The 14,058-nt window shown below is 35.8% G+C and overlaps 1 protein-coding gene across 2 annotated transcripts in view; it reads right to left on the minus strand.

Moving 5' to 3' along the window:
* LOC128552230 (zinc finger protein 583-like) overlaps window positions 1–13,839 on the minus strand; it is a 38,932-nt gene extending 25,093 nt beyond the window's left edge. For both annotated transcript variants that reach the window (XM_053533261.1, XM_053533260.1), the window contains exons 1-3: window positions 11,575–13,839; window positions 8,847–8,922; window positions 2,298–2,504 (exon numbers count right to left, since the gene is read on the minus strand). In XM_053533261.1, coding sequence (XP_053389236.1) covers window positions 2,298–2,504; window positions 8,847–8,922; window positions 11,575–13,827 — 2,536 coding nt within the window. In that variant the 5' untranslated portion in view covers window positions 13,828–13,839. The remainder of the gene's footprint in view (window positions 1–2,297; window positions 2,505–8,846; window positions 8,923–11,574) is intronic.
* Between the last annotated feature and the right edge of the window lie 219 nt (window positions 13,840–14,058).

Raw genomic sequence — 14,058 nt, forward strand, 5'->3', positions numbered from 1 at the left:
ACCTACTGAGCTAAGCGGGTGGGTCGAGTAAATTCTGGGTAATCATGATACAAGGCATGCCAAATTCTGACTGCTTTTAAAACTGTTTCATAGTTTGGTTTTTGGGGTAAATTGTTGTAATTAAATAGAGGTTTGGTCTTGAAAAAATTGTTCAGTTGAAAAAAATAGAAGGGTTCTGGTTCAAAGGTGTATTTTTCTAATGAAATAGGATTGCAAAATTTCAGGACAGCTGAATTTGTTGAATTTGGAGGGGTTTCCAGTTTTGACAGGTTTCACTGTATGCTCTTATTCAGATCTGGTGGATTATCTCAACTGACCTAAATTATAAACATTCTGACAACAATATATGATGATCAAGCAGAAAATGTTGGCTCTAGAGTGAAAACAAGGCTTTCCTATGTGCTAACCTTATGACCTACTTTAAAACCTAAGTTAAACTAGTTTTGAACTTGACCTTGATATCACAGAGACAAATATTCTGACAACCATTCATGATGATCAAGAACAAAATATGGCCTCTAGAGTTTTAACAAGATCATTCTTTGCATTGGTCTGGTACTCTGTTTTTGAACTTCAGTATAAATCAATTTTTTAATTTGTCCTACATGTAGATTTCATACAGGCAAATATTCTGACAAAGTTTTATGATGCTCATGTAAAAAATGAGGGCTTTAAAGTTTAGTGTTCATAAGGTTATTCTATGATTTAAACTAGTGACCTAGTTTTGGACTTCATGGCAATCTGGTTTTGAACTTGTTCTAATTTGATAGGAACAACCATTCTGACAACTATATAATGATGATCAAGTAGAAAATATGGCCTCTAGAGTGTTAACAATGTGTTTGTATGATTTGACCCAATGATCTAGCTTTTTATCTAAGGTAACTCAGTTTCAAATCTGACCTAGATTTCATAGACTGTTTTTATTCAGATATGGTAGAAACTATAGTCTCTTGTTAACAATTTGTGTGTGTGTGTGTGTATTTGGGTTTAACGTCTTTTTCAACAATTCTTCAGTCATATAAACGACGGTGTCTACTTGTAGCAGTGAGCACAATGCCCAACTTTATAGTGCTGCCTCACTGGAATATACCCCACCCAGTCACATTATACTGACACCGGGCTGACCAGTCCTAGCACTATCCTCTTAATGCTGAGCGCCAAGTGAGGAAGCTACTAGTACCCTTTTTTACGTCTTTGGTATGACGCGGCCGGGGATCGAACCCACGACCTCCGGCACTCGAAGCGGACGCTCTACCACTAGGCTATCGAGGCGGTGTTGTTAACAATTTGATGTATGATTTGAACTAGTGACCTAGTTTTAGACTCAGCAGACCCAGTTTCATTCTCATGCAAGAGCTGAGAGAAACATTCTCAACAAGTTTCATTAACCCTTACCATGCTAAATTTCTATAATGAACTTGTCCATCTTTCAATTTGGGCAGTACCATTGACTGTTTAAAGGGGTGCTTACCTAAAAGATACTGACTTGATGGCGAAACATGCAGATCATGATCAGACTGCATGGATTTGCAGGATGATCATGACCTACTCTGGTTGCAAAGGCAGGATCAATTGTGTCCAGCATGATTAGGGTTAAGATTTGAGAAAAATTGACTGCAAGAGTTTAAACAGTAAAATTTTTGACAATGCACCTCTGGGGACTGGATCACAACACTTTGTGCTCAGGTGAGCTAAAAGTGGTCATATTTCTATTTTTGTGGTGACTCATTCATATTTACCATTCTTATAACTTTGTTTGGTGCACAATCTAGCTGGCAAGGTTTGATGATATTTCATGGCAACAACTGTAACCTACTCACTGTCCATGGATTTTGTTTACAAACTTGCTCCAAGCATATAGCTTACTAACAATTCCATAAACCCAACTTAACCTTTACACTGCTACATTTCTAAAATGGACTGGTCCATCATTCAATCTGGGCAGTACCACTTATTATTCAAAGAGGTGTTCACTGAAAATTTACAGACTGAACAGCAAACAATGCAGACCATGATCAGCCTGCTGATTTTGGTCTACATTGGTTGTAATTGCAAAATCACTTGCCGCCAGCAAGTAAAAGATTAAAGGCTGACAGCACATATGCTTCAAACACTTTGTTTCTTGACATACTGTTGTAAGGAAAAAACTTACCTAAAGAAGGGATCCAGTTTGCAACCTCTATATTGTATCACAGCTAGCTTTGTATTCATCTTGTTGGGCTTCATGAAAATTTATGTTTATTGCAATACAATCTAAACAGCACCATTAAAATAATCTAAAATCACAAATTTACCTTTTTCATGGACCCTCATAACATGTCTTTTCAAGAAATCTTTTGTAGCAAACTGTTTGCTGCATTTCGTACACAAAAAATTTTTCTCGCCTGTGTGTGTCAAATAGTGCCGTTGTAAAACAGAAGGAGCAGAAAATGATGAGGGACACTGGTCACAGTGGAATGTTTTCTCTCTATGTTGCACATTGATATGTGTCTTCAGGTATTCTACAAAATAAGTCATAATTTGTTACTATGCCAACAGAATGTTGTTTTGTAGCTCAATTTAACATGAGTTATTAACAACAATTTCTTGCTGGCAGTGGTCCTATATTAAGATTTCCCACTCATTTTTTTCCCTTTTTCTTTCATTTCTCTGACCAATACTTATTTTTTTTTTGGTCCGTCTAAAACCAAGAAACCTGCAACTTATGAAGCGCTGTAGATATCATATTCTGCAGAACTGGAGCCAGTTTTCACAAAATTTCTAAAGTTTTAATTTAAGGTGAGTCGATACCTTATTCGTCAAATATGACATCCCCTCTGATTTTGATGAAACTTGGTCCAACTGTAGCACTATGGTTCTAAACCATTTTTCCGTCGTCTTGGCAACAATGCGTTATCAGTGATGACGTCACGAACGTCACAACTAAGGGCGCCAAAATGTCGAAATATTGCCGTTTTGAGTCCTCTAAAATGCCTAATTATGATTTAAAATCAACGAAACTTTACATTTTGACACTTTATTTAATTTATATTAGGACTAGCATGTTTGGAAGTGGTATCGCACCATATTACAACAAACATTTATCATTTGATAAAGCAAAGTTCCATGTTCCTTCTGATATAAATTTTGACTAAAAATCGGCAAATATACGCGAAAATGACATCTTTAGAAATCTACAGACCCTTTAAAAGTCTGAATTTCGGCACAAGTGATCAATTTGCAAATGAAATATCTAATAAAAAAGGGAACTTAATGTTTTCAGTTTTTCGCAATATTTTGTTGAAAACAAACTGTCCTTCCGATTTTTGGACGTACAACTCAACGTTTTTGACGTTAGATGCCATGAACGTAAAGCGCGCCATAGCAATTTGATATCTATACATGTGTTTGTTCTTCGTTCTACGAGGAGATCACATAATAAGCATATTTAACTAAGGGTAAATTAATTGTAAACTTTGATATCATATGGTGCATAGTTGATAAAAGTAAGTGATTGTTATAAGGACAGTTCTAAAATTAATTGTATGGGAGGGTCGGAAGGCACTTTTTGAAAAAAAAAGAAGAAAAAAACACCACCCATACTTTTTTATTTTCCTCCAACCCCACTTCCCATGATTTTTGATTTTCCTCTACCCCCACTACCTATAATTATGAATTTTCTACTAACTCCCACCACCTACAATTACTAAATGTACAAAAATCGAAACATGGAGACATTCTGTGGAATTTACCGTTTTCCCTTTCTACATCTCAAAAACGTCTAAGAGTCATCAAACTGCTTCATTCCGCTTTGAAAATTTGCTGTTAGAATGGAAAAATGTCTAAACCCCACCCATCTGATTTATTATAAGCTCACTCGTAAAACATGTTCGTTTACAGCTTCCAAGCCAGCACTTCAAGAAGTGAGTCACCTGAACAAGTGAAACAATTGTCATTACATATCTGTTAGTGTTTAAACGTTAACATCCTTTCTTATTTTTGAAACCATAAATATAATATTAAATACCTGAATAAAAAAAATCAAAAGAGTCTGTGACGGACGAACAGACACGATATAAATTCAAGCTCTTAAGCATGCATTTTTATTTGGTTGTAGAGCATTTTGTTAACAATAACATAAAAGCTTCAACACAATGTTGACACAGAAATATAATGCCAAAACGTAATTTTCTATAAGCATTCAGTCATTACCGAAGGAACATCCTGGAAGGCACAGGCTGTTTTCCCGTCAAAATACAAAGAAGGAACGTCTGCTTCCCTGTCTGTCAAGAAGACTCGATATTTACGCTTATTCAAGCCGAATTAACTTGGTGTTTACATCTTCCGAACAGTGTACGAAAATGTATATAGTGATCTAGCAAGTTTCTACTGAAATATGGTACATGTATCGGTAGACTCATGTTGTATCATTAAAACATACATGTATCATGCCTTCATGCCCTGACGCCGACAAGACTTGTGATTTATTTGAACAGTCATAATTTATGGAAATTCAGTCATATGTTCTTCAAATAATAGAATCAGTGGCGCAGTGGCTAGCAGGTTGGACTACAATGCCAGCGGTCCGGGTTTGATTCCCAGTCGCGGCTGATATCCCGACTAGTGTTCAGTGTTGGGTGATATGCTTAAATTGGTAATATTTCCAGCAGTATCGGCCTAGACTGGATGCTGGGAAGGTAAATATGACATCCCAGGTGGGGACTTTCGTCGACTACCCACGTTAAACAAGAAACTTTAAATTTCTTAATGATTTCACGCTGTACATGTTTTAGTAAACTTCTTTTAAAGGCATTGACCTCTAGATCTTACGACAACAAAAAAGAAAAAACATAGATATCAAAAATTATTGTTATGTTTCCTAAGGTTTTAAAACTACTCTCTTGATTTGGTAGTTTAAGACAGATTAGAAAAAAAAATTGTGTTCTAATCATTAGAATCTAATGGTCAAAACATGACTGAACTTCAAGCGAAAATCTGGAGGTCGGTGCCTTTAAATGGCTAAACGTGAAAGTATCTTGTGATTTTTGTCTACATACTGTTTAACCTATAATGGAAATAATATAAGACTGGTTATATTTAGGAAAAGGTGTGAAATATTTCGCATGTCACATTTTTGTTTTACTTCAGCGTAATATAGTTTTTTAAAAAGTTTTCTTTTTACGATGCTGGCTTTGTCATTAATATTTCTAACTGCAAAAATGCACTTATTTATGATAGGTCTGTCTATTATTTACATTAATCTGGGTGGGGGAGTGGGGCGTAATATGACTGGAAACTAACAGAAGATAAGTTCATATTGCAAATCAGATAAGCATGCAGGTATTTTAAAGCAACCGATGTTCGCGATCTTTTACAGTTTAACTTTGTAGTGATGCATAAGCGATTTAACTGAAAAAAATATAGTTCAAATACATATTAAGCCACGTATTAGAAGAGAAAACATTTGCATAACTCTGTAACAAATATAGTTGTATGCAACATAGTGACTACACATAATTGTAAATGAGAATGACTGCTGGGAATATTATACTGTTGGTTTTCTTAGAGATTTACACATTTTGCTGTGGAAAAAAGGTTTTCAAATCGGCTAGTGCTTCACAAATATATCAAAATACCCGAGGTAGATATGTCCTTAATATGGATTATGACGATATAACAATTCCGTCGGCATTGGATAATGAAATCGGTAGCATTGATTTATCAACATATGATTTTGTGTGGAATTATACAGTGAATCTGTACGCCTGTTTTAAGTAGTCGTGCAGCATGTAAAAATTCGAGTAATATTAGGGAAAAGTGATTTACATGCAAATGCAAGAAAATAATACTCAATTTACGCATGTTTTCGTTTCGGCCTGCCTCGATGTCATTTAGCTACATTCTATTTCTTTTTCCCCGGTTCAGTTTTTGGTGCGTATGCGAAACAGCTATTACTAAGATACTCATAAGCGCAACGTGCCAGACAAAATACACGTGTGAATAAAGGGCGGGATTAAGGGCGCTGACTGCAAATTCAGCGGGAACGAGACAAAAAAACAAATATTAAATGAACATAAATAAAAGGAAAGATCATATTTCTTAGATCGGTGATGTCAAAATTACCTTCCGTGTATCGCGATCAGTGAAGTAGCGACTTGTAGTTAAAAAGGAAGGAAAATGTCCTTGCGTGAAACCCAGATAGCTGGTAGTGCGTCAATATTAGAAAGACTGATGCATAACAATTTATCAAAGTTGTTGGCTCATGAATGCAGTTGAAATGGACCTAAGATATAATGCAAACGTACAAAGCACAAACAATAAGCAAAGTCGATAAAACGTTGAGTTTTACGTCAAAAACTCGGAAGGACAGTTTGTCTTCAACACAATATTGTGAAAATCTGAAAACGTAAAGTTCCCTTTTTTATTTGAAATTTCATTTGCAAATTGATCGCTTGTGCTGAAAATCAGACTTTTAATGGGCCTGTAGTTTTTTAAAGATGTCATTTTTGCGTATATTTGCCGATTTTTTGTCAAAATCTTATATCAGAAGGAAATGGGTTGCTCAATAAAATTATAAATGTCCGTAATAATGTGGTGCGATACCACTTAAAAACACACTAGTCCATATGTGAATTAGATAAAGTATCATATTGTGAAATTTCGCTTATTTTAAATCTTGATTAGATATTTTAGAAGAACTATTACAGCGGATTTTGGGTATTTTGGCGCCCTACGTTGCAACGTTCGTGACGTCATCACTGATTATTTATTGTTGCCAAGACGACTGAAAAACAAAAAAGGAACCATAGCGCTTAAGTTGGACCAAGTTTCATCAAAATCGGAAGGAATGTCATATTTGATGAATAAGGTATCGACCCACCTTAAGTATGGATTATTGCTACGCAATATTTTGTAGGCTTTTACATATGAGCCGTGCCATGAGAAAACCAACATAGTGGGTTTGAGACCAGCATGGATCCAGACCAGACTGCACGGATGCATGGATCCATGCTGTTCGCTTTTAAAGCCTATTGGAATTGGAGAAACTGTTTGTGAACAGCATGGATCCTAACCAGACTGCGCGGATGCGCAGGCTGGTCTGGATCCATGCTGGTCGCAAACCCACTATGTTGGTTTTCTCATGGCGCGGCTCATATATTGTCTATAAATGTGGCCTTGATTCCATGTTGTGACCTAACTACTATAGTCTTGTTAAATTCTGGTCCTTAGAATAACTGTCAAAATAAATCTTCTTAACCCTTATTCTGCTAAATTTCTATAATGAACTTGTCCATCATTCGATTTGGACAGTACCATTAACTGTTAAAAGGGGAGCTTGCCATTAAGATACTCTCTGAATGGTGAACATTGCAGATCATGATCTACACTGGTCGCAAAGGAAGAATCAATTGTGTCCAGCAAAATAAATCTACTTAAAAGGATTTTGATGAAAAATCTTTCACTTAAAGGCAAAGATCTTGGCAGTGATTAAAGTGATTTTTGTCTAATAATGACTTTCGCAGTACTGTTCTAAGGAAACAATAACGGACATTAAAGGACATTCAGATTCTCCATACCACTATCTACTCGTATACAAAGTTTCATGATAAAATTTCTAGTTTTTACAATTGCAATAGCAAAAAAAATGAACGACATGCATAATCTCCATACAGCCATCTATCCATGCACCAAATCTCATGAAAAAAACCAAACCTTGTACTTTTTAAGTTATGAAAAGAACCCATTTTCTGTGACTGACAGACTGACTGACAGGAAAACCACCATTTCACCAGTAGACTAACAAGAGCTGTCGGAGGACAGCAAAGCTCGACTATTCAACAGCCTTGTCGATTGAATGAGTAAGAAAGTTGAAAAAGGGGCATAATTTAGTAAAAAAAAGCAAAATAGGGTTATGGAACCTGCATAGTGCTTATCAGCTCATGACAGTGGACAAGTGTATGAAGTTTCAATCCATTCCCGTAAGTGGGTACTGAGATACCAGCTTACATATAAGAATTTAACCAAAAACTCCTAAGTTGAAAAAGGGGCATAATTTTGTAAAATGCGAAGTTGAGTTATTGACCCTTTGCACTGCATGTCATATCATGACAGTGAACAAGTGTGTGAAGTTTCAATCCTTTCCCATTAGTGGATACTGAGATACCAGCTTACATACAAAACCTTAACTAAAAAATTCTAAGTCGAAAAAGGGGCATAATTTTGTAAAAAAGCAAAATAGAGTTATGGAACCTGTGCAATGTAAGTCAGTTTATCACAGTTAATAAGTGTGTGAAGTTTCAATCCATTCCCACAAATGGTTACTGAGATACCAGCTTACATACAAAACCTTAACCAAAAATTTCTAAGTCAAAAAAGGGGCATAATTTTGTAAAAAAGCAAAATAGAGTTATGGAACCTGTGCATTGTAAGTCAGTTTATCACAGTGAATAAGTGTGTGAAGTTTCAATCCATTCCCACAAGTGGTTGCTGAGATACCAGCTTACATACAAAAACTTAACCAAATCAGGACGCAGACGCCGACGCAGACGCCGACGCATGGGCGAGTCCAATAGCTCTACTATTCTATGAATAGTCGAGCTAAAAATGACTTCATAGTATATATATTTTAAGCTAACCCTTACCCTGCTAAATTTCTATAATGAACTTGTCCATCTTCGATTTGGACAGTACCATTAGCTGTTAAGAGGGGTGCTTACCAAAATGATACTGACTGAATGGCAAACAGTGCAGTTCTTGATCACACTACATGGATATGCAGGCTGATCATGATCTGCACTGGTCGCAAAGGCAGAATCAGTCATGTCCAGCATGATAAGTGCGCTAACTGAATCATTTTGTTGTACCTTTAATTTTGAATTTTTCACCACACTCTTCACATTCAAATGGTGTCTCGTCTGAATGCTTCAGGGCCATATGTGTCTGAAAATAACAAAATGCATAGTTATGCATTACGTGAGCAACACGAGTTAGAATGAAGACTGTATTTTCAATATTAAAAAATGTCATTAAAATACAAATAATATCATTGGTGTATAACACAACAGTAGTTTTATGTTTCATTGTGAATTTAATTTTACTGACAAACCTTTAATTAATTTTTATGCTCCCCAAGCATATAGTTGCTGCTTTGTCCGTCCTTCCGTCTGTCTGTCAAACTTTTGTCTGGAGTATAACTTGAAAAGTATTAATGGCATTTGATTGAAATTTCAAATAATCATAGAGGCCATTTAGACAAAGTGCAGTGTCAAAGAATCATAACTCTATCTTACCTAGTAGAATTATCTCCCTTTATTATACAAAATAAGGCTTATCCGGAGCATTACTTGAAAAGTATTAATGTCGTTTCATTGAAACTTCACAAAATGATAGAGGCCATTGACGGGAAGTGCAGTGTCAAAGAAACATAACTCTACCTTACCTAGTATTTTAATTACCTCCCTTTATTCAATTTTCTTCTTTTGACTATTTCCATTTTTTTTTGTTTCTAATAGGTTATTTCCCATATTGGGACAAGCACATGCATCTGGGAACATCATTTGGTTTTACAGATTCCTTGTTTGTTTTGTTTTGGGTTTAACGCTGTTTTTCAACAGTATTTCAGTTATGTAAGGGGGGGGGGGGGGGGCAGTTTACCTAACCAGTGTTCCTGGATTCTGTAACAGTACAAACCTGTTCTCCACAAGAAACTGCCAACTTCCCCACATGAATCAGTGGTGGAGCACATGTCTTTTATCAAATCATCACGGAGAAAATACTCTTCACCCGAGGATCAAACTCGTGACCCTGCGAGCAGGCTTATCTGAAATAAAGGATATCCAACTGCCAATTTTAAATAAAGTATTTTGTCTTCAGATCTTTACTTCAAATTTAGAAAATCCTAATCAAATGTATGTAACTGTACTAAATATAAATTGTACATGTACATCTATGTTCAATATCAAGCATCATATAGTTATAGTTTTTCGTTAAAAAAAGCTTCCAGGCAGACATTTATACTGTACTAAGGCATAAATAGCTAAAGATTATTTTTTTTTGTGGGGGTGGGGGTGGTGGGGGCAGTGATGGGTGGGGTTGAGTAATGCATCTTCCTGCACTCTGCATATCATCTCATTACCACCAACCTATAGTCCAACAAGTTTAAATGTTTAAATATCTTGAACAGTTTTAAAGTTGTGATCTGGAGACACAAAATGAAAAGGACACATTGATTTTGACTTTGAACTCAATTTGTGACCTTGATCTTTGACCTACCGACCAAGTTCATGTGCTCTGCACATCCTCCCATCACCCAGATTAAAGTTAATACCTTGAATGGCTATTAAGTTATGCTCCAAACAATAATGTGACAAGACAGATTTGACCTTTGAGCTCAGTTTGTGACCTTGAACTTTGACTTAATGACCTGATTCATGCACTCTGCACATTATCTCATCACTGTTATCTCTGCACACTATCTCATCTATTTATATGCGAAGTTCGAAGACAATACCTTGTATAGTTATTAAGTAATGCTCTGTGCATGAAACATGAGCTCCATTTTTGACCTTGACCTACAGGCACAGGGGCAGCCATTTACACACTGTTGAATTATTTATTCATTAAATGAGCCGTGCCATGAGAAAACCAACATAGTGGGTTTGTGACCAGCATGGATCCAGACCAGCCTGCGCATACGCGCAGTCTGGTCAGGATCCATGCTGTTCGCTGATGTTTTCTCCAACTGCAATAGGCTTTGAAAGCGAACAGCATAGATCCTGACCAGACTGTGCGGATGCGCAGGCTGGTCTGGATCCATGCTGGTCGCAAGGCCATTATGTTGGTTTTCTCATGGCACGGCTCAAATAATCTTTCTTATAGATTATCTTCTACTATTTCTTGAGATTACAATGGAAAGAATAATTCTTTCTTGTATGGAAAAATAGAGAAATTACGAAAATACAGTCCAAATAATACTTAAATATATAGTAAATCTGCCATTTTGTTTGAAATTGCCATGGAAAGAAAAATGGCTGTCAATTTGACCAAATATTCAAGTTTTCATAATTTTTAAGGCCATACTGAAAATTCATTCACTCCCTTAAATTATTCAACAAGTGAACACCAAGAAGAAGAGGAAGAAGATTTAAAAAGACCTAGACAGCACAAGTGCTAGAAAAGCAATTGCCTTTCCCTTCGAAGGGATGAATTTTCTGGTAAAATCTTCTTTCCACTTTCCTCTTAATAAATTAAACACCAACACATTTATGTTTATCAACCATCACAATCATATACACCATAGGGGTCATCGGCTAGTTAGATCTTGTTAGATTCAATGCAGAATAGACTTTCTGTGGTAAATTCTACTGCTTTTTGGATAGGGGTTGTAGAATATGTTTTACTCTGAGATAACCCTCCAAAAAGTCAATGCATTATGGGTCTAAAGACATAATTTTTTCTGTTCTGAAAATCATTCATACACTTACATGCAGAAAATAAAATAACATAGCAGTAATACTCATATAAGCATAAAAATGATGACAGCATGCAATTTTGTACATGTACTTCAGACATATAAGATGTATGAAAATGTACCTTAATTCTAGCTCTTGAAATCAGCTCTCCACAGTTGGTGCATATAGCTTTGTCTGTTAACTGTTTCTTTGGTTTTTTTTCTTTCTCAGATTCATTGTCTTCCTTAGTGTCTTCCATTTCTTCCATCTCTTCTCTGTAATTAGGCATCCCAGGCACAAAGCATTTATGTATAGCAAATGTACTAATATGGCATATTCTTTTGCATGTTTTACACTTCATTAAATTTTCTGGGCTGTATTTTTTTTTGCCTGCCTCTGTGCTGTGTAATTTTATATGTTTTTCTAAACTATAATACCTCATCCATATTCCACATATATGACACTGCTGATATCTAATTCTAAACTTTCTAATTCTCTTCTTTCTTTCAGGCTCTTTGTCCCAGTCGTAATCTATATCTTTGGCACCTGCAGCATTGTTACTTCCGATTCTTGATTTGTTTGGTTGCTTAGCAGAGGTACCACTTTGAGAATGAATGCATTTATCCTTTGTTCTAATATTTGTTGATTTCTTCTTAAATTTCACTTCTTTACTTCTTAGAATGACTTCCCTGAACTGTTTGAAAAAATCCTCATTGAAAGCTGCTGCAGATTCTGGATCACACTTTCCAATGTGATCTAAGTATTCACTTCCCTCCACTCTATCTCCACACCAGCTACAGAACAGCGAAAGCTTCTGAGGTGTCAACTTGAATGTAAGATCCATATGTCTAAATTCAATAACTCTTTGACCATTTCTTGCAGCCTTAGAAATGTTTTTAAACACATCGGCTAGCTCTGGTGTTTTCCTCTTTGAATCAGCTGTGTAGGAAAGACTTTTTCTACTATTCTCATGACAATCATTTTCTGCATCTTCTTCAGCCTTTTGGTCCGCCTGTAAAAAAGACTCTTCCTCATCACAATGACATTCTTCATCAACAGTCTCTTCTTCTGAAGAAGACCAAAATTCTTGAGATACTTCTGTCTCTTCATTGTCCTCTAATTCAATATCACTATCTCTATATTCTTTGAAACTTAACTTTGCTGCTTTTCTTCTTTTGTGTGTTCTTACTGAATTATGTAAACTATTTTCATCACACATACCCATTTCACTTTGTTTGCTAACTTCAGCTGCATTTTCCTTATTCCCACCACTGATCATGTGAGATAAAAGATGTTTTTGAAAGTTTTCTTTCAGTACTCTACACAAACATATTTCACATTTACTAAAACGGCCAACTCCTATCTGTCTCTTCCTTACATAATTTGGGTTTACTCTCCATTCTTGAAGCTTTTTCTTCTTCTGTTTCACCTGTTTATATCCCCTTGCTTCTATTTCATCTTTAGAGACTTCTGAAATATGTACAATTTCTAGTTTAGTATCAACTGTATCACTAATTACAAGTTTCTGATCATCTAGCGCATCTTTTACTTCTGAACCCTCATCTGCTGCTTCATCTCCACCTAGAACACCTTTCACATCAATCTCAGTTTCAAAGTCATTGTCACTAGCACCATCACTACCGGTATGTGATACATGTTCAGTAAAGTTTTGCTCATCTTTAACCAACTCAATACTGTCAAGTGTCTGCTCGATGGGCTTCTTGCATGTTTCTGAATAATCCTGGTTATTTTTATCATCTTCATCAAACTCATTACTTGTTTCTTGCATTCGCCTCTTAGATGACCTTGTTGGCCTTTTTAAACGAGTTTTGTTTTTACCTTTTCTTTCTACATTTTCTTTTCTTACATCATTTTTAATTTCAAATCTAGAATTTTCTAGACATTTTCTGCTTAAATCTCCATCTGTAGGCAGTGTTTCAATCACTTTAAAATTATCAAGCATGTTGACACAGTCTTCCAATACAACAACACATTTACCAAGATGTTTTTTTCCCAATGTATGTTTTACAGCAGTTGAAGTCCTGCACTGCCGTGAATCTGGAATTCCTGTGCGATTCTTTAAATCTATACGATAACTTCCGACTTCTGCAATATTGCAGAAATGATTATGAAGTTGGCATATTGTTGGAAAAACGTGTTTACAAGCATCACATTCAAATGGACAGTAGCCTGACTCCAAATGATTATATGACCCAAGATCACAAAGGTGAAAATATTCATCAGTAACTATATCATTGTGTGCCAGAAAATGCTGGCAAAATTTATCAATATGTGTAAACTTCGATGGGCACAGTCCACATATAAATGGCAATAGCTCCAGCTTCTCCTTTTTCGCATGCTGAGGTGTTGGCATATTTCTCTTTCTTCTACCCATTGTTGCTTGGTTATACCTAATCAAAAGGATAAAGAATTAGATACTGTGAATTCGTTTCATTTTGTTGGCAAGAAGTTTCATGGTTTAGGCAAAAACAGGTTTTTCATGGTGATATGAATTTCTGGATTTCCAAATTTCTGAACATAAAACAAATGGGAAGTTTAATTTTATGGATAACGTATCCCAAGGGATTCTGACAATGTTATAACACAAAATGAGCATGCGTTAATG

Source organism: Mercenaria mercenaria, unplaced genomic scaffold, assembly GCF_021730395.1.
Source record: "Mercenaria mercenaria strain notata unplaced genomic scaffold, MADL_Memer_1 contig_2186, whole genome shotgun sequence".
NCBI classification, from domain to species: domain Eukaryota; kingdom Metazoa; phylum Mollusca; class Bivalvia; order Venerida; family Veneridae; genus Mercenaria; species Mercenaria mercenaria.